General features: G+C 43.0%; 1 protein-coding gene across 2 annotated transcripts in view; it reads right to left on the bottom strand.

Moving 5' to 3' along the window:
- The window catches only part of LOC147889908 (uncharacterized), an 88,551-nt gene that overhangs the window by 4,494 nt on the left and 62,958 nt on the right, over positions 1-21,099 (bottom strand). For both annotated transcript variants that reach the window (XM_087391126.1, XM_087391127.1), the window contains exons 13-15: positions 18,074-18,117; positions 2,674-2,740; positions 2,458-2,507 (exon numbers count right to left, since the gene is read on the bottom strand). In XM_087391126.1, coding sequence (XP_087247252.1) covers positions 2,458-2,507; positions 2,674-2,740; positions 18,074-18,117 — 161 coding nt within the window. The remainder of the gene's footprint in view (positions 1-2,457; positions 2,508-2,673; positions 2,741-18,073; positions 18,118-21,099) is intronic.

Raw genomic sequence — 21,099 nt, 5'->3', positions numbered from 1 at the left:
AAGATAATCATAAGCAGTAAAGTAGGGGTTAAACAAGGATGTCGTCTTTCATCAACTTTCTACGGTTTGTTTATCGAGGAGTTAAAAAAGGACACAGTGGAGTAGATGTCCAAAAATTGCCGGATATGCTTTAATCCTACTATTATATGCAGATGATGTAGTGCCTTTTGCAAAAGACAAAAGAGGCCTTCAAAACACTTTGATGCTTTGAGCAAAATTTGCAAGAACTCCAAGATGTAATTAAACATTACAAAGACCAAGCCTTGGTCATTGAATCACGAGACAAACAAGTGTCTTTTTCCTTTTAAGGGGAAAAATTGGATGTGGTCTCATCATACTGTACCTGGGACTAGAATTTGAGAACAATTATAAATGAAATACATGTGTGAAGAAAAGAATAATGGGAGGTTTGAAAGCCCTTTACAGCTTCCAAAATAAATGCAGAAATTCACATTCATGGAATTGGTACATGAGGAAGTTTTTGTGCACAACATGAGTACATGCGATAATTCTATATGGATGCCAAGCCTGGCACTTGGACTCTCCAGAGAATATTAGAAAAGCATAGAAGCCACCCAGTGCAAGCGCTCTATCCCATCCTGCTAGGATGGGACATAGAGGTATCTACCAGTGGAGGCTAGTCCATGGACATGACCCATAACCTCTAGGTTTGAGGGCTACATCAAGGTAGTTCTATGGCTGGTTGTGAGCTTACCTCTTGATTGTAGATATATGCATAGTCACATTGGAACTCGTTTCAGACCCATTGAAACTTTCAAACTTGTCATACATGAATTCATTGAAAGGCTGAAACTTGTGTTTCAAAACTAGTTTGTTGAGAAGGTTGATGAAATTCTATGCAGCTAGTTTGTTGAGAATAACTATTGGCTGCATGAATTCCATTAGCATGAATTTAATCAGTTTACTAGTCTCCATATAGCATATACTTGCACACAGTTTCCAAGTTTCAAACTATTTTCAATGCTTATTTTAACTAGTACCCCTTCTCCCCAGTCTCTTAGAGCCTCAGGAAAAAAAAAAGCATATTTTTAATAATTTTCCCCTATAACGTATGTTTCATAGTGTACGTTACAAGGTTTTCTTGAAACATTTCACCTGGAAACGTTTTAGAAACCTGGAAACCATTTCACTGAAACGTTTCAATGTGACTATGGGAGATGATCCTAGATAAACATGAGCTTAGGATTGTCTTGGGTTAACTTGCTTTTTCCTAAATGGATAGGCTTTGTAGCATAAGCCATTAGGATAGGCTTTGTAGCATAAGCCTTTGCAGTACCGATCTTTAGACTCTATAATACGTATGAATTTGTGGACTTGGATCTTCACCAGTGGCACATGATCCAAATGATGGGTTGATGTGATGAGCTACGGATAATTGATAGGATAGCTTTTTCAAGAATCTGAAGGCTTTGGTTCTCTAGGGTCTACCTCTTGCACAGCTACTTTAGTCTCCAGAAGCACAGTGGAGGTAGCTAATATAAATTTTCAGTACAACATCCGGATTGGGTAAAGGATCCTTTAACAATCTTGTCGATATAGATATTGAGCTGTTTCTAGAATGAGGTTTCTCTAAAACCGTTTCTCTAATCACCTGAATCATCATTCATTAGAAAGTTAGAGAGCGAAAAATCTCTTTTGCTTACAGGAGAACATAGCATCACAGTGGGTTCAAAGATACACTAGATATGTCAACAACACTTTAATGAAGCACAAAGTTTCGAGCACTATCTTTGGCCTTGCATTCAACCTAGGCACTTTACTGAGTTACTTCCACTCCCTACATCGATCCCTCACTATAAATTGTGAAGTGCTCAATGGGATGCTACAATGAAACAATCGCTACTTCACGAGTAGATTCCTCAACTAGGCCTTCTAATCCCCAAGCCATTGGGAACCCACAATAGAGCTGTCTCACTTCTTTAGTCACATTCTACTTGATTCCAAAACCTTTGTCTATGCCTTCTTTGAATGTGTCATAGTCGGGGATTATCTCTAGTGTACCTATCTCAAAGATTGGTTTACTTGTTCTAGGCATGTCATTGGAGAAAAGCATATGAAGAACACATATTTTTTTTTTGCAGGAGAACATACATATTTAAGGAGTCAGTGGGATACATGCTCTGAAACTTTATAGACTTTCCTTCGTGTGTGGGATTCTTTCGGCTCACAAACTATAGCATGATGTGGAAATATGCCCTAGTACCATGAGTGTTTTGATTCTAGCACAAGGCAGGGACTCTCAATTGCCAGGTCTCCACTATTGTATTGTTTGATTTTTTGGTACAAATTTACTCTCTCATGATTTAAGTTTCTTTCCTCACTGTCTCTTTACTTAATAACATGTAATACATCTCAATTTATTTTGAAAACCACAAAATACTCAATTTCAAATGCCCATAGCTAAACAATTGTTAGGTGGCAAGGCTTAGCACCTACCAGGTGAGTTCTTCCATCTCCTCTATGTCACAGACAGCAAAAAATGCAGCCTGCAAAATGGTCATCTAATATGAACCAAGCAATCACCATTTCTAAAACTGATTAAAATTCAATACTAACTATTTTTAAACAGACATTACCAAAGAGAGGTTGACATCACTAAATTCATTACATAATGGAAGCTTGTCAGCAGACCAAGAAGGGGGTGTAAATCACATGATAATAATGGGTGTCTCTGGTTTCAATCTGTACAGGACGAATAAATAAATTGGCATCATTGCACCTGACAAGGAGACACACACAAGTCACAATTAGTGCACATTAAAATAAGAATTCTCAAGCCTAAACATTAAAGCCTTTGAAGCATTTGATTTTACACCAAAAGGACATCAGAGAAAAAATCTCTTTGCAGTTCTTTTCAGTCCAAGTAGTATCAAATGTTTCTAGGCATGCCACTCAGCCCATCCATACGTGCTACTTGAATAAAGGCCCAACTAGTCTGTCCATACGAAGATCAAACTCCACAACTTCTCATATGTACTGCTCTCAGGTCTAACCACAACTTTGCTTTCCTCAAAGCCCTCATAGTCATGTCCATGCCCACACTTGCAAAGTTACACTGACTGCAACATGACTCTTCATTGACTTTTCCTTCGTTTTTGATGTTACAAAAGTTTGAAATTAGAAGAAAACAGGATGAAACGTGAGCCTTCTGCAACGTCTAAACCTTGCACCAGGTTTAGCCTTTGTTCAACCTTTATGTGAGTTTCCATCTCGGTACGACAAAAATTGCCAAAAATCATCTAAGGATAGGAAATGCACTTCAATGGTAGAGCAAACTGCGTTTCCTAATGCAGTGAGACCTAATCCCATAGATAACTATGCACTATGCAAGCCCTTTCCAAGCATACAACCTCCAAATTTAAATGGAATTTGAGGCTAGATGTGTAACTGATTTAAACATTCTATGAAGAAATATTTTATTGCCTCACAATCCTATGTATACATCTAGATGAGTCTGGGAGCATTCCGAAACTCACCATGTAAATGAAAAATGAACAATGCAGTTTTAACCTCATGATCATCACCCACAAGGTAACCATAAACTCCATCACACATATAAGGAGTGGCTACAATGACCAGCCACTGACCTCATCAGCCCCCAATGGGTTCACGATATACAGCAAGTTGCACCCTTGATAAACATTTTAGTGACATTTCTACTAATATAGAAGGAATATATACCTAGACAATTCTAGTACCATTCCCAACTCATCCTATACAAACAAAAGAGACAGTTCAATTTTAATATTATGATAAAGCACCCACATGTTCAAATATATACCTAGATGAATCTAGGAACATTCCCAAACTCATCCTCTAAAAACACAACATAGTGCAGTTTCAATCTCATAATAGTCACTCACAAGGTTGAAAACCATAAACTCCATCATGCATAGCAGGGACTAGCAACTATGACATCCCCACTGACGTCATCAGCGCCCAACAGTGGGTGTCGACCATAGTATAAAAATATGCTCTCACACATACAAATCCACACACCCACACATACTTGAGCATCCATTTATACAAAGTCTTCGTACTGAGTTTCTGTCGGCACTCCGAAGGTGAAGGGCAGACTCAGCCATGACAAAGGCTAGCACTAAAGGAGAAGGCTAATTAAAAGGTAGTCCAAAATCTCTTCATTCAAGCTACAACTGCTTGTGAAGTCTAAACATTTTCATTTTAGTCTCTCCCCAACGAGCATATCTAAATCTAAATCTAGCTGATAGGGCAACACACCATTTAAGATAGAAAGAATTATCACAATACCAACAGGCCGCGACTTGGACGAAAACTTCACAAGGTGAGATTTGCATGTCCGCTAATACGGCAGAAGCATATACCTAGATGAATCTAGGAACATTCCCAAACTCATTCTCTAAAAACACAACATAGTGCAGTTTCAATCTCATGATAGTCACTCACAAGGTTGAAAACCATAAACTCCATCATGCATAGCAGGGACTAGCTACTATGACATCCCCACTGACGTCATCAACACCCAACAGTGGGTGTAGACCATAGTATAAAAATATGCTCTCACATATACAAATCCACACACCCACACATACTTGAGCATCCATTTATACAAAGTCTTCGTACTGAGTTTCTGTCGGCACTTCGGAGGTGAAGGGCAGACTCAACCATGACGAAGGCTAGCACTAAAGGAGAAGGCTAATCAAAAGGTAGTCCGAAATCTCTTCATTCAAGCTACAACTGCTTGTGAAGTCTAAACATTTTCATTTTAGTCTCTCCCCAATGAGCATATCTAAATCTAAATCTAGCTGATAGGGCAACGCACCATTTAAGATAGAAAGAATTATCACAATACCAGCAGGCCGCGACTTGGACGAAAACTTCACAAGGTGAAATTTGCATGTCCGCTAATACGAGAGAAGCATATACCTAGATGAATCTAGGAACATTCCCAAACTCATCCTCTAAAAACACAACATAGTGCAGTTTCAATCTCATGATAGTCACTCACAAGGTTGAAAACCATAAACTCCATCATGCATAGCAGGGACTAGCTACTATGACATCCCCACTGACGTCATCAGCACCCAACAGTGGGTGTAGACCATAGTATAAAAATATGCTCTCACACATACAAATCCACACACCCACACATACTTGAGCATCCATTTATACAAAGCATCCATACACACCCACACATACTTGAGCACCCATACATGTTCAAAGCCTAAACACTCCATTACGCATAGCAAAGCAGAGTTACTATGGCATCCCAACATCATGAGCAGCCCATGGTGGGTGTAGACAATTGCATAACACGTGCTCTCACAAGCATCACGAGTGAGCCTCCCTAAATGTTTAAAGAAAACACGAGGAGGCCTCCTAGTCTATAGTGCCATCTGACACATAGGTAATATCAATGTGCACACACAAGAAATCAAATTGCTGCAAATAGAAAATGCCATTCACTGGTTTTATGATCGATGACATTCACCAACAAGGTTATAGTTGAGGCATTGATGGTGTCGAGGTAGTGTACTTCTATTAGTAATTCCCATGGCTATGGCCTTATTTTTTGACTAGATCTCGATTTGGGGGTTTTGATGGAGCCCTCAAGTCTTGATGGGACCGAGTGATACACATCCTATCAACAAAATATGGCCAATATTTATTTATAAATATGTGCACTCACGTGTCTGGGTGGAAGGTTGCATTAGGATACACTAAATGGTAGGTCTATGAGTCATAAGGCTAGAGTTAAATACAAAGGTGGTCTTTGAGTTAACTCAAGAATCAAGGGTTACAAATGAAAGGGTCTATATGCATTCTTTGTCAACCACCTTGCATGCATGCATATTGTTTCGTCACTCGCACATCTTGCATGTAGGTGTCAATGTAACAACAAATTCCGTCATGACGGTGGTCTTCTCCCATTTGGAAAGTCAATCTTGCGTAATATCTTTTTTTGTGATTCTACAATTCCTGAATTCCTGTTCAATCACACACACATTTGTAGCATTATACACAATTGGTTCATAACATTTGGTATCAGATCCCTTTCCAAGCACAAGTGGAAGAAAGAGTACGTGGTGTACAAAGACGTGTTCGCACACGCAATTGCTGTACAGACAACAAAGGATTGACACACAAGTGGCAAAGAAACGGCAAGGCTACATGTAGAGACGCATGGATTTTGACTCTTGACACCAAGGTGAGTGGAAAGGTGAAAGTCTGGTTGGTAAAGGAAAAAGCTTGAAGCATCAGTGAAGTTGGGCCAGCCAAGCAACAAAATTTGAGGTTTGCCAAGCAAGGCTAGTTTGCAAACGAAGGCAAAGGAGAGATGTGATTTTCTCTGTGTCATTATACAGCTAGAAGTCCTAGTAGGCAGCCTCCATATAAAACAATAGGGGGGGAAATCCCATTCTCAAAGGAGGCAATTGCAGAATGTCAAGGTTGCCACTGCTGCTAATGGTTGTCACAGCAATGAGCTATGTTGCAGTTTGCAAGGGAAGCATAAAAAGTGGGAGCCAATCCCCAGAGTTTATGTCATTGTCCTCCTTTGAATAAGGAGGAGAAAGGAAGAAATTTTATTAACGTCTACAGAAGACCAAAGGATCTATGAGACTGAAAAGAAACCAGATGCAATGTTAAGGGTGGGTCCACTAAAATGGGCACCCCTACCAAGGCTGATGCCTATGACAAGAAATAAAAGTAGCATATCGCGCTATCCCTACCAAGGAAATTTACAAAGGGGGGAGCAAACACCAAGAAGAATCTCTTTGGTCGTCTATCAATCGGCAATCGTCCCTGAGGGGCTGGACTTGTGTATGCTATTTGTGGGACCAACTCGACTGGATGACTAAGGAAAGACGAGAGCAGCTTGTTTGACAATGGCTCTGGCGTCAAGAAAGAAGTGATAGAACGTTGTTGTCGCCACTTGGCCCATCTCGGTCCATCCCTCCTCCTCTGTAGTCTCTGTAATGTGGCCTGCTGTCTGAATAGTGCTATCGTCACTCCCATGGTCTGTCTCCCCATGTCGAAGAGAGAGGATATATTTGCAGCCCTCACGTGAGTGTCCACTCCTAGTCGAATCTGGCAAGTCATGTCCTCTGGCGCTCTCTTGCGTCTGACCCCCTACTGAAATTGGCTCGGATCACCGAAAAAAAAATCCATGATCATGCTCTATTTGGGCTCAACCGGTCCCCCATGTACTCTCCTCCGTGCTCATATCTCTGAGCCTCGAGAAGAAAAATAGCCACACGTTGCTGATCTAGATGTGCCAAAAACTATTGAAAAGACAATGGTGCCGTCCACGGATCTTGTAGTATATCGGGCATCTGAAAGCATATTGATCCTCTGTCTCGATCTCCTGCATATCACATAAAGTGCAGATCCGTCTCTCGCATGGGATGTCCTCTGCTCGTCTTGTCTCAACCCGTAGCTTGTGTGAAGATACCCAAAACTGAACCGTTGAGATCCTCAATGCATGGGAGAGATGTATTTAAGTGTAGCTTGGCGGTTCGATGAACCTTTCATCTGAGATCCATAAGCAATGATCTTTGTAGAGTCTGAGTTTTGTAGGCCATGTCCTAGTGGTTCTAGTGATGCCCTATACATGGTATGTGCCTTGTAGGCATAAATATAGGCACTTGTAGTGTTAGTGCCTTTTAGGCCACATAGGACACTTAGTCCTATGTGACACCTAGGACACTTAGTCCTAGGTCTAGGTACAAGTACCTTGTACTCTCTATTTTCATTATCCTAGTTGATGTGACGGCAGACTCTATCGACTCTTTGTACCTTGCTCTCTCTCTCTTTCTATTCATCGATCCTACAGTGGTATCAGAGCCACATTAATACTTGCTTCCTGCTCTTGGACTCGCATCAGCTCTCTTCAGCCTACCTGCTTCTCCACCTGTACAGTCCGTATGACTGTACGGACCCACGTACAAACAAGCCTGCAATTAGGACCCCTGCCATACGGAACAACCAGTACTTGTTGCAGCCGTACACTCTTTTTCATACTTGTGATTCCGTACACCAGACGTACGTACGGCAGAAGTACTGCGCCATACACCTTCTGTACAGCTGTACAAAAGGTATCGTAACTGCTTTAGTACTTTCGTACCTGAGTTCATTACATCATATCTACGCGTATATCGTCCGTACTATTCTGCACATCGAACCTACGCTGTGCACCGTACATTGGATCTGCTCCATACAATCATACACAGCAATTGTCTGTACAGCTTCCGTATAGCGTACATGTTCTGTACGTCACCGTACAGGGCTCTGTACTGCACTCCGTACAGTCAGCATATCTGTCCCGTACTGTGTTTCCGTACAGCTGTACATCCTACATCCGTACAACCGTCCATTGGATTCCGTACTGTTCTGTATGTCTCGTCAATACCTGCGCCGTATGTTGTACTTGCTCCGGGATTTGGTTCAAGACTATCACATTGTGCCACGCCATCACTCAGGTCAACAAAATTTGGGGTTTTTGTGTTGGGAGCTCAATTTCAACTGATGTTTGGAACAGTAACTCATACTTTTGCAGCTTCAAGCCTTGAGGCTATACATTGAGTCACATTTGCAGGACATTGAGTTAGATTTTCAGACATTGAGCCTTTCCTGCAAGACATTGAGTCAGATTCGCATACATTGGGTCACATTTGCAAAAATTTCAGCAAAATTTGGAGCTTTTCTGCATTTGCCCTCTTTTTGGCCTATTTGCCCTCATTAAATTTGGGGCTTTTGCCAGATTTGCTGTTTTTGCAGTGAACATTGCCTGCCACAGTCACATTTGGTTCAAATCTGCATTTGCCCTTTTGATTTGGGTTGGAAATTTGCAGATATTTGCTGTCATTTTTGGACAGCCAGCTTTTGCAATGATAGCCTTGAGGCTTTTGGGTTTTCAGCTCTCTTTTAGGGTATCACATTTGCTATAGCTGGGAACAATCAAGATCTATTTGGTGTTCTTCGTGAAGATGATCACTTGGATGGCACCAACTATCCGATGTGATCTTATCTCATGAAACATATTATTGTTGCAAAGAATTTGTGGAATATTGTTTCTGGGGTTGATCTGAGGCCAGCCAATGCTACAGTGGTTGCCTCTACTGCTGGTCCCTCTGCAGGGGGTACTCCTCCTGATGCCTCTTCCTCTAGCACTCTTGCTGCTGCTCTTCCAACTCAGGAACAGTCAATTTAGGATGATTGGGCATGGGCTGTGCATTGCTCATTTGATCCCTCCAAAGCTGATGCATTTTTTACTGCTAATGATGCTCAGTCCTGGTACTTTGCTGGTACTTTGATAGTGGTGCTTCCAAGCATGTCACATCTTGCAGACAGTTGTTTCACTCTGTAGCTGATGCACCTCGAGGGGGAACTATCACATACGCTAATAATGCTTCATATGCTGTAAAAGGAATTGGAGATGTGCAGATCACATCTATTTCAAGTCATCCTGTCACTTTGACAAATGTTCTCTTTGTGCCTAGAATCGAAGTCAACCTGATCTCAATTTCAGCAATTGCTACTTCAGGTTTCAGAGTGATTTTTGATGGCTACAGATGCCTAGTTTATGATCTTCGTGATGACAATGCCATAGTTCTCACTGGCACTTTGCAAAAGGGGCTTTATCACCTTGATCATCATTCAGCTGCACTTTCTATTGAAGCATTTGCTATTTCAGATTCACAGCTTGCTGAAACTCATCTTTGGCATGAGAGAATGGGTCATCTCAATTATAGAGCTCACAGCAGATGGCAAATGATGTACCTCAAACTCACACAGTTTCCAAACATGTGTGTGAGGGTTGTCTTTTGGGTAAGATGCATCGGTTTCCTTTTCAAAAGAATTGTCCAAAACTCTCACAAAGGAAATTGCAGCTAGTGCACAGTGATATATGTGGCCCAATGAGGACAAATGCCATTAGGGGGTACAAATATTTCATGACTCTCATTGATGATTTGACAAGATATTGCTGGATATATCCTTTAAAAGCCAAATCTGAAGTTTTCTCATGCTTTCAGAGGTGGCTGAATATGGTTGAGAATGAATCAGGATGCAAGCTTGTCACCCTCAACACAGATAGGGAGGGAGAGTATATGTCAAAGGGCATTATTCACTCATGCACTACTCCTTACACTCCTCAGCAGAATCCTGTTTCTGAAAGGAAAAACAGGTCCACAATAGAGATGGCCAGATGCATGCTTAAGGCCAAGTCTTTGCCCAATAAATTTTGGCTTGATGCAGTGATGTGTGCCAACTATGTGCTGAATAGATCACCTACATGGGCATTGAAGACTGTTACACCCTATGAAGCATGGAAAGGCCGGAAGCCTTCACTTTCACACATGAGAGTTTTTGGGTCTCTTGCATATGTTCATATACCATCTCAGATGAGACACAAGCTTGATGACTTTATTGGTTACAGCCAAGAGAGCAAAGGGTATCCGTTATACCAACCAAATACTGGGAAGATTATTGTCAGTAGAGATGTAATCTTTGCTGAACATTCAGCTTCTCCTCTTGTGGACTGCAAAGCTAAGCCAGATGTTGACATGTTTGATGCCTTTGACTCTTGGTTACCTCTGCCTTCATCAGAGGAAGACTTTGACCAGCAACATGAGCCTCCTGTAGGCCCTCCACCAAGCAATAATCAGCCACTACCCCATGCTGATTTGCAGGTTTCTCTTCCAGCACAAAATGATCCCACTATTCATGATGCAATGATTGAAGAAAGAGCTGTCAATAGACAGCAAAGACAAGTTCCCAAATGGCTTCTTGATACATTGAGGGACAGCAAACAAGATCAGCCTTTTGCTGCCCGGACAAGATCAAGGAATAGACAAATGCATGGTCACTTTCTTGAGTTTGCACTCCTTGCTACAGCTTGCAATGAAGAGCCTTTGTGCCATAAAGATGCTTTTTACAGCAAAGAGTGGATGGATGCAATGAGAGCTGAGTTACAATCCATTGCCAAAAATGACACATGGGAATTAGTAGATCTCCCTCCCGGCAAGCATGCCATTGGTACCTGGTGGGTCTACAAATTAAAAAGGAAATCTGATGGCAGCATAGATCGATACAAAGCCCGTCTTGTTGCAAAAGGGTATGCCCAACAACAAGGCATTGACTTTGAGGAGACATTTGCTCCCACATCCAGGATTACTACCATTAGATGTGTCATTGCCATTGCAGCCCATAATCATTGGCAAGTGCACCAACTTAACATCAAGACTGCTTTTCTTCATGGGGATCTGCCGGAAGAAGTATATGTCACACAACCTCCTGGCTTTGAGGTTGTTAATTCTGAAAATAAGGTATGCCGGCTTAGAAATCCCTTTATGGTTTGAAGTAGGCACCCAGGGCATGGTATGCCAAAATTCATGCACTTACTATCCCTTGGTTTTCAGAATAGTCCCACAGAACCCACTCTTTATGTCTGTGGGAGTGGATCTGATTTTTTAGTGCTGATTTTATATGTGGATGATATGCTCATCACGGGCCCAGATACTCAGCAAATTGCAGCTTTCAAGGCTGATTTGCAGCAGATTTTTGACATGCCAGACATGGGACAGCTCCATTATTATTTGGGCATTCAGTTTGCTCATGTTGAGGGGGGTATCATGATGTCTCAGTCCAAGTATATTGGACAGCTCCTTGATTGTTTTCAGTTTGAGGATTGCAAGCTAATCTCTACTCCAGTGGACCCTGGCTTCAAATTCTCAGCTCATGATGAGAGCCCACCATGTGATATCACTCTTTATCAGCACGCTGTTGGATGCCTTATTTATTTATGTCACACCAGACCTGACTTACAATATGCAGTATCTCAGCTCAGCAGATTCATGCACATGCCCAGTTCACAGCATTGGCAGGCAGTGAAGAGAGTCTTCAGATATCTCAGAGGCACTCAAGATTTAGCCCTCTTCTATGGTGATCAGGGTTCACTTACCATGCATGCTTACACGGATAGTGACTGGGCAGGATGTTCCGACACCAAAGTGTCATATACTGGCAATTGTTTTTTGTTTGGCTATTCATGTATCTCTTGGCTCAGCAAGAAGCAACCAACAGTTACCACATCTAGCTGTGAGGCTGAGTACAGGGCAGCTTTCACCACTAAAGTAGAGTGTGTTTGGCTTCGATAGTTACTTACAGATCTTGGTATTCGCCAGACTTCCTCCACTATTGTCTACACTGACAGCTAGAGTGCTTTGGCCATTGCGCGTAACCCAGTGTTTCATGCGCGTACCAAGCATATTGAAGTTCACTATCATTATATTCGGGAGCGGTTGTCAGCAGGAGACATAGAGTTGCCCTATCTTCCCACAAAGGAAAACATAGCAGATATGTTTACAAAGGCACTTCCTCGTCCCAAGTTCGAAGTCTTCCAACAGGCTTTACACTTGGTTCCCTTTGTTACATGATCTGACATCCCTTGTACATTCATAGGTGGCTATATCCTTTTGGATGAACATGTGCCACCATGACTAGAAAATACCAGGTATTCTGAGATGTTTCCAGAGTACTTCAGCCCATCCCATGGAGGGGGGTTTGTAGGCCATCTCCTGGTGGTTCTAGTGATGCCCTATAGGCCATGGTATGTGCCTTGTAGGCATAAATATAGGCACTTGTAGCGTTAGTGCCTTTTAGGCCACATAGGACACTTAGTCCTATGTGACACCTAGGACACTTAGTCCTAGGTCTAGGTACAAGTACCTTGTACTCTCTATTTTCATTATCCTAGTTGACGTGACGGCAGACTCTATCGACTCTTTGTACCTTGCTCTCTCTCTCTTTCTATTCATTGATCCTACAAGTTTCACCAAAGCTCGATAGGTGCTAACCAAGTCTTGAATGTGTAGAGCTGCAAGAGATCCTCTCTGATGACCTCGTTCACCTCCTGACAAGCAAGCGGTATGGATGAAGCCTCAAGACTAAACTGAAATTCAGCTCAAGACGTCTATAGGTAATTTTTTGTGGAATGGGATAGATGGCACCAAAAATACATTGGCTAGGTTGGCTTGGGAGACGTTGATCCTTCCCACAAAAGAAAGAGGTCTCAATATCATAGACCCAGACTTGCAGTGCAAGGCATTACTTTGCAAGTTTGTGGTAAGGGGACTTTTGCCTGGGCAAGATCCTTGGAAGGATTTCCTTGATTTGAAGCATGCAGGTATGTACCCCTTCTTAAGGTGGAGATTGGATGGGTACTTCATCCCCCCGCACGTCTCCTTCCTCTCCTCTTATGGCAGCCATTCTAAAAGCTTGGAGCATCTTCAGAAATACTCTTCAGAGAATTCCGCCAGTTTCTTTGGAAGAGATTGACAGGCAGCCAGTAATGTGGAATGACAACATACTGCTCATGGAAGACCGCTAGGCCATTCACATTATAGGTCGAGATGGGAGAAAGGCCTTGTCTCTTTTTTAGGACCCTAGAGCTTTCAAAAAGAGTCATGTCAGAGGAAGTGCACGAAGGATTCAGCCATTCCAGTGGAATGGATTGAGATGGATGATAAACCTACTTCATGTTCCACTTGGATGGGAGTCTTCTTGGGTTTGGGCAATGGACAAATACTATACATACTTTGATGGCCATTTGGATGAGCATGCATGGATCTTCTCGAGCAGCCTCTACTAGGAGGGCTACTTTCCTTAAGGAACGAAGAGGCGTCCTCTATAGGATTGAGGAGTTCTTTAGGCCATCTTGAGGCCTTATTTCTTGCACTGCATGTTGCATTTCTGCCTTGAGCTTGCTCTCGCGGGTTTTTTTCATACTTGATAAAAGTCTTTTTCTTGAAAAAAAAAAGAGAAACAAGCTTGGGGTTCACAAGGCAATGACCTTGCATTTGTTAATGCAGAATTGTATTTGCTTTATAAGTCTAGGGCAATGTGCACTCCTAAACCATATATTGCATTTCGCCTTAATGAGGATGATGACAGTGATGCAACAAAGGATCTTCTTGAGAATGATGATGATGATGAGGCCCATGACCATGATGACGAGTCTCAATATGGGGGGGGGAAAAGGTCTCTATCAATACGCCACCTTTAGACTTTCATGGTTGATAGCTTGACTCTCTTTTTCTATACATCATGTACTTGACTTTTGGAGTTTTGCCTAACTAAAGGCCTGAAGTTGCACCCATGGCCTCCTTTTCTTGTATATTACATATTTATATGCTCTTTAATCTATAGTTTCGAGTATGATGTATTATCATGAGTTCATCCTTGGTCCTCTATGGCATAATGCACATTGCAAACATCTATCATCAATGTAGATTTCAATTTTTCTATGGCTTTTTGTGTGTTTTTTATAGTTTAAAGCAGAAATGGAAAGTTTAGAGCTGTAATAAAGTGGTTTTTTTTCATATTTCCATGTGACTTGAGGAACTATCATACGAAGTGACATTCCCATTTTGGGTCCATGTTTCCCCAATCCAAAACATTCCCATTCTTGTGTCGGGGAACATTCCTAGGACCTTCACGTTCCTTGGTAACTATGATCTATGTGTAAATGGGACTGCACAGTGTGGGATGTGTAGAATATTTCAGAGTACATTGGTCTGGGGCTGCCTAACCTCTATTTGAGGGTGATCCTTGTTGCAAGATCTATGGTCCGGTGGTAACACGATAGCCTACACCATGTGTGTCCCTATATTTGTGCTCTAACCTTAGATGGTCTTGTAGGTAGCTCAAGGATAGCAATCTACGTTATACTTCAAGGCTAACCTATTATGTGCTGTTTTCATGCTCTAACAAGTCTTCCGTAACTTTGTGCCAACAGAACCTCAAAAAAACAAAAAACCCTTTTAGGTTTTCCCCATTGCTGAGATCTACTCAATAAGGTTCTAGCATGCTCCGATACCAATGTAACATGAGTTTAGCTACTAATGCTTTCTTCGGATGTATGTGGAGTAATTATCGAAGAGGAAGTGTGTCTTGTCTTAACCGCGGAAGCATATGCGTTACCCAAAGACAAATACTAAAGAAAAGAGATATTGGAAAGACAATGCAAAAATAGCCCACGATGCAGTTCAAACGCATGCCCCTCCAAACAGTATTTACTTTACTTTTGGTCCAATGAGTGTGGAAGATGGAAGCTGCATTGATACGGGTACCTCTTGCTGGAAGAGCAAGGACGCTTAGTGAGCCCACACAAAGTGTACAATCGATACTGGCTGGAAAGGACCCTCAGATGCTGTCCTTCCATCGTGTGGCCATAGAAGACACTTGCCAAATGGAGTTGGGAGGGTCTTTGTGCTATTGCTGCCCTGGACGAATGTGTAGCTACTGTATATTTGCTGAACCTAGGCATGCTACTATTGCTTTAAACCCGAGGATTGATGCTGAAGAATGCTGCTCGGAGACTGAGACCCTTAAAAGGTTGGGAGGCCTTGGTCTTGCAGGTATCAAGGATAGAAATATGCATTGTACTTCGAGGCTATCTAAGGCTAACCTACTATGCAGTGTTGTCATGCTCTAAAGGGTCATCCCCGTAACTCTGTGCCAACACAACCTCAAAAAAAAAGAAAAAAAAAACCTTGTAGATTTCTCCACTCCTGAGATCTGCTCAATAAGGTTCAAGCATGCTCTGATACCAAATGTAACATAAGTTTTAGCTACTGATGCTATCTTCAGATGTATGTGGAGTAATTATTTAAGAGGAAGTGTATTCTTGTCTTAATTGTGGGAGCATATGCATTAACCAAAGATGGATACTAAAGAAAAGAGATACTAGAAAGACAATGCAAAAATAGCCCACGATGCAGTTGGAATGCATGCCCCTCCTAAAAAAGTATTTCTTTACTTTTGGTCCAATGCGTGTGGAAGATGGAAGCTGCGTTGATATGGGTGCCTCTTCCTGAAAGAGCAAGGACGCTTAGTGAGCCCACACGAAGTGTACAATTTGATGCTGCCTGGAAAGGACCCTCAGATGCTGTCCTTCCATCGTGTGTCTGTAGAAGACACTTGCCAAATGGAGTTGGGAGGGTCTTTGTGCTTAGGAACTGGTGGAACTTAGCTCTGTGCTGCCAAATTGACTATGGAAGAAAAACTCTAGTATGATCCCACCTTCTGAGCACTAATTGCTGCCCATGAGGAGTGTAGAATTACTGTAGATCTGCTGAACCTATGCATGCCGCTATTGCTTTAACCCATAGGTGTGCGGAGAGAAATTGGCACTGCGGAGAATTGATCCTAGAGAATGCTGCTGGGAGAGTGAGACCCTTAAAAGGTTGGGAGGCCTGGTCTAGGCTACCTAGCTGGCTGACTTGGCCAACCAGATCAGAACTGGCTGACCTAGTGTGGTGCAGTCAGCATGGCTTGGCTGGGTTCCAAGGCCTTATATATAGCCCAAGTTGCTCCCCTAGTCCCCGTTCCTATTGTTGACTGCTCCAGGTCTTAGTGCTGCTACCAACTACTCTCGTCTTTGCTAGTGTTTTGGACTTGTTCATGCACTCAACCCTACATGCTTGGCACAACAGTTGGTCCTACTCTTCTACCATAATTGCATGGCAGAAGACCTTTGTCCCTTTAATGAGGGCTCATTATCACCGATGGTCTACCTACTAGCCTAGCCATGCCCTAGCTAACAAAAGCTTGCCATACAATCTATAGGTGTTAGAGTGACATATCATTCCAACACCCTTAGGGCACATAGTCGCCTCTCAAGAGCTTCCTTGGTATCAAGGTCACATGATTAGTAGATAAGGAAGGTATGGGTGATAGATTTCCCGATCCCAGTAGCACTAGACACCCGTCAAAGGGAAACCCTCCTCAAAAATGTGCAGGCAGTGGTCCCAATAGAAATTGAGCTTCCCTGGAAGCTGTATCTGTGCCAATCAGGTCTTGAATGTGTGTAGTTGTAAGATTTCCTCCCGCATGATAAAGTTGAACTCATTGCCCCAAAACCAGACAAACGGGACATCAATGCTGTGCTGAAAGGGAGGCAGGCGGCTTTGGCTATGGCAAGTATAGTAAGATGCTAGGAGTAAAAGTAGTTAGCACAACCACCTTAGTCATAGATAGTACCTGTATTTGTGTACACTACTTGCCAACATTGCTTACAGCTTGCATGCTCAACTTGGTGGCCCTTCCAAGAGAAACTTTGATTTCAAGAGCATGCCTATCGCCCAACAACCAATGGTCTAGTCACTGACCATGATGTTTTTAGTACCTTGTATGCCTTGTTGCTCATGGAGAACATTCTCCATTGGCTAAAGTAGACAAGATGATACTTGCCATTGCTGCACTAGTGCCTGCAGAAAAGAATCCAACACTGGCTCTGAGATAGCAAGTGGTCCCTTCAAAGGAAAATTGCATGAATATTCAAGAATCCTAGGTTGGACATATGGGGGATGCTATCAAAGAAAAAGCCAACTTTTCAATTTAAAGACCACGCATAGCTCATCAACTCATGAGGTCCAAGATGCCTTGGTAATCAGGTCAGGATAACTCAAGTAATCTAGAACCCCTACCAGAAAGCCTTCCTTTCCCTTGAGAATGACATTTGGGAGACCATAACCAATATCATTGACAAGCATATCCAAGATTGCCCATTGCAACCTTGTGATGGTTGGTTAGCAAACTAGCCCTATGGCCACATCAGTCGATATCATATATGCCTTGCACACTATCTAGGGTCAAGTCAAGAGGGCTCTTGTAGCACATGAAATTTTACAGAACCTACCCTTCAGACGTCTTTAATAATTTCAAGCATACAACCCATGGTTCGCTAATCCTCCTAACTGGCTCCCTTATGGCTGCTGGTGGATGTTTTTAGATAATGAACTGAGAACCTGCGAAGCAGCCTACAAAGTAATGCTCTGCACCTTTGTATCTCTTTTCACTTTGATAAAAAATTAATACACCCCTTCCCAACAAAGACAAAAAAGGAATGGATTGTCTTCGAAAGAAATGCTAACGTATTACAATTGTGCCTTCTTAGGATGCGCAAGACTGTTGGTACTGTTTGCACCCTACATGCACACCACAATCGATGACACCAATTAATTTCCTATATCATTTCAAATTCATGACAAAAACCAATGCCAAATCTCACCTATGGTTAAGAAAGCGTGAAACGTTCCCATAATTTGTTGCATCCTGCAAATATTTCCAATAGAAAGGGAAGCATGCACAAATTAGAAGGCCCCAAGTCAATATCCATAAACTTTCAAACATCGTCATGGCAAGTCATAGAAACATGTTACAAAATAAGCTGCCAATTTCCGCAAGGGCAATCTAGCATGTATACATAAATTTGCAAACCAGTTCATTGGGACACAATCAAGTTAAGAAATTGTATTCAATTTAAGTATTATTGTTTGTTATTGTCGCTCAAAAAAATGGCAAAGAACAAGAATCAATTTTCTCCAAAAACCATAGCATGCCCAATAAGAAATTTCTTCGTCTTCGTGAGGTGGTCTATTTCAAAAGGGATTATTAAACCACGAGCTTTGAACCACTACCCTTGTTGCCACCCTCAACCAAGCCTACATCATAGTCCCTTGAGCAGCATTGACTAGACGCTCTCTCTCTCTCTCTCTCTCTCTCTCTCTCTCTCTCTCTCCCCTATTACAGCCTTCCTCAATGGAGACCGTCGGAGACGAGGGGTCACTCTGGACATAGCTCATCGAGTTCGGAGATCGAGGAGACCGCAACCCCCGCCACAGCGGGGGACATTCCGACAAACCTAGATACGATATATTTTCACAGCTCACTAGAGAGCCACCACGGTGCCGGTGTTTGGCTTCTGAGTCAGTTTTCTTTGACTGAGCTCATTAGATCAATATAGATTAGTACTCAACAAGGGCCTCAGCGTGTCCTTTGCTCCATCCCATTGAGGCTTGTATGAGTATCTCCTTTTGTGTACGTTGTCCCATAGGTCTGCGAGGCCCGCAAGGCCTCCAGTGGACATTAATACATCTCTCTCTCTCTCCCCGATTTCATGCCTCCATTGCTTCATCCACCCTAATGTCCTGATGATGATGATGGTGATGATGATGATGATGAGATTGATATGTAGTCACCACTGACATGACTATGTTGTACTTAGTACTTAATACTTTTTTGCACTCTGCATTGGTGTGGATGCTCGTTTAGTGGCTCCACCCTCACAACTCGTTTGTACCAAGATTTTCACAGTCTCATAGACCCATCAGTCTTCCGAAGACTTTAATAAACTCTCTCTCTCTCTCTCTCTCTCTCTCTCTCTCTCTCTGATAGTTTTGGCTGAGTTAGGGGCTCCCCCACCATAGCTTGATGCGAGACCTCCCGTGGACGTTAATATTTCTTTCTTTCTTTCTTTCTCTCTCTCTCTCAGATAGTTTTGGCTGAGTTAGGGGCTCCCCCACCACAGCTTGATGCGGCATTTCAAGTCATCACATATCTTTACCCCATTAAACAATATGGATCTTACACTACAGGGCGATTTAGGCTTCCTTGGTTGGTCCTATCCTCCTCCATGGCACTGGCATCAGAGGGTGATTAGAGGTGCTGGTACAAACATACATGCAGATGGTTTGAGAGCTTGGGATTCCACATAGATAGGCTACCACCCTTCCAGTTTGAGGCCCCCTCTATCCCGCTCACCTATCACAAGGTGAACCAGGTCATCCGAGAGGATCTCCTGCAACTACACACATGCAAGACTTGGTTGGCACCTCGTGAGCTTCTTGTGAAGCTCAACTTCTATAGAGACCACTGCCTGATTTCAGAGGAGGGCTTCATTGACTTACAGAGATCGAGGAGACCATGCCCTCCGCCACCTTGAGAGACAACTTGACAGACAGAGATACGAGAAAGCAAGAAAGAAAGAAAGACATATTAACGTCCACGGGAGACCTTGCGGGCCTATGGGACAGCCCGTATAGAAAAGTGAACTCATACAAGCCTCAGTGGGCTGAAGCAAAGGGTATGCTAGGACCCTTGCTGAGTACTAATCTATGCTAACAGAATCATAATCATAAACATAATCATAATCGTATCATATCAATCAATCTATCCAGGCGCTAGGACAAAACCGAAGCCTGGTATAGTGATGGCTCTCTGGTGGGCTGCGAAAATATCTCGTATCTGCGTCTGTCGAGCTGTCTCGAGCTATGGCGGGGGGCACGGTCTCCTCGCTCTCTGGACTCTCTGAGCTATGTCTAGAGTGATCCCTCATCTTTGTCGGTCTCCTCTGAGGAAAGCTGTGATAGGTCGGACCTCAATAGAGTGTACTCTGGGGGCTCTCTATCTCACATGTGGCCTCTACGTCCCTCTCTCGGCGGTACTGTGCCGGCTGCTCATCCAGACTGCTCTCATATCGGCTAGCTCCTCTTCCTCCACTCCATTGTGTCTGGGGGCTGACTCAAATGTATAGAAGTCTGTGACGTGCCGCTGTGCCTGGTCGACCTCTATGTCCTGTAATCGTCTAACTAACCCCTGTTGCTCTTTGATCCGTCGTAGAAGCGCCTCCCTGTGTCGCCGCATCTCCATCAAATAGAGCCCGATACTGACCTGGTCATGGAAATGGATCAGTCGTGACAAAGGACCGAAGCCATTCCCCTCTAGGTAGAGACAGTGGTAGCGTCCTCGAATCTCATAGTAGGCTGGGCAAACACAAAGAAAATGCTCCTCTATCTCAACCACCCCCAACATACATAGCGTGCAGATCCGTTGCTCTCTAGGTATACCCGCTGCTCTCCCTGCCTCAATCCTCAGCTGATGGGATGAAACCCGCATCTGACCAATGGCAATCCTCAGTGCATGAGATACTCCTCTATCCTCGAGATACTGGGGTCTGATAATGAATCCCTCCTCTAATACTCGCAAGAAGTGGTTGCGATAGAACTAGGTCTTGGTGGGGAGTTCCTGGTCCTCCCCCCAAGTCCGGGATGTGTGAAGCTGGAGAGCTCCTCACATCCCAACAGAGAGCCACCATGGCACCTGGTTATGTGGAGCCTGTGCATGTTCTTGAAGCGTTAGCTCTGAGCACCTGATACTATTTTGCTATTTGCTACTTTGCTATTCTTCTCACTAGTTTAGCACTTTAGCAAGGGCCTTAGTGATCCCTTTGCTTCAGCCCATACCGGCTTGTAAGAG

This window comes from Dipteris shenzhenensis, chromosome 19, assembly GCF_047967505.1.
Source record: "Dipteris shenzhenensis isolate YYH24624 ecotype China chromosome 19, Dip_SZ_1.0, whole genome shotgun sequence".
Classification (NCBI taxonomy): Eukaryota; Viridiplantae; Streptophyta; class Polypodiopsida; order Gleicheniales; family Dipteridaceae; genus Dipteris; species Dipteris shenzhenensis.
Note: the sequence above shows the minus strand (reverse complement) of the source record. Positions and strands in the feature narration are given on the sequence as shown.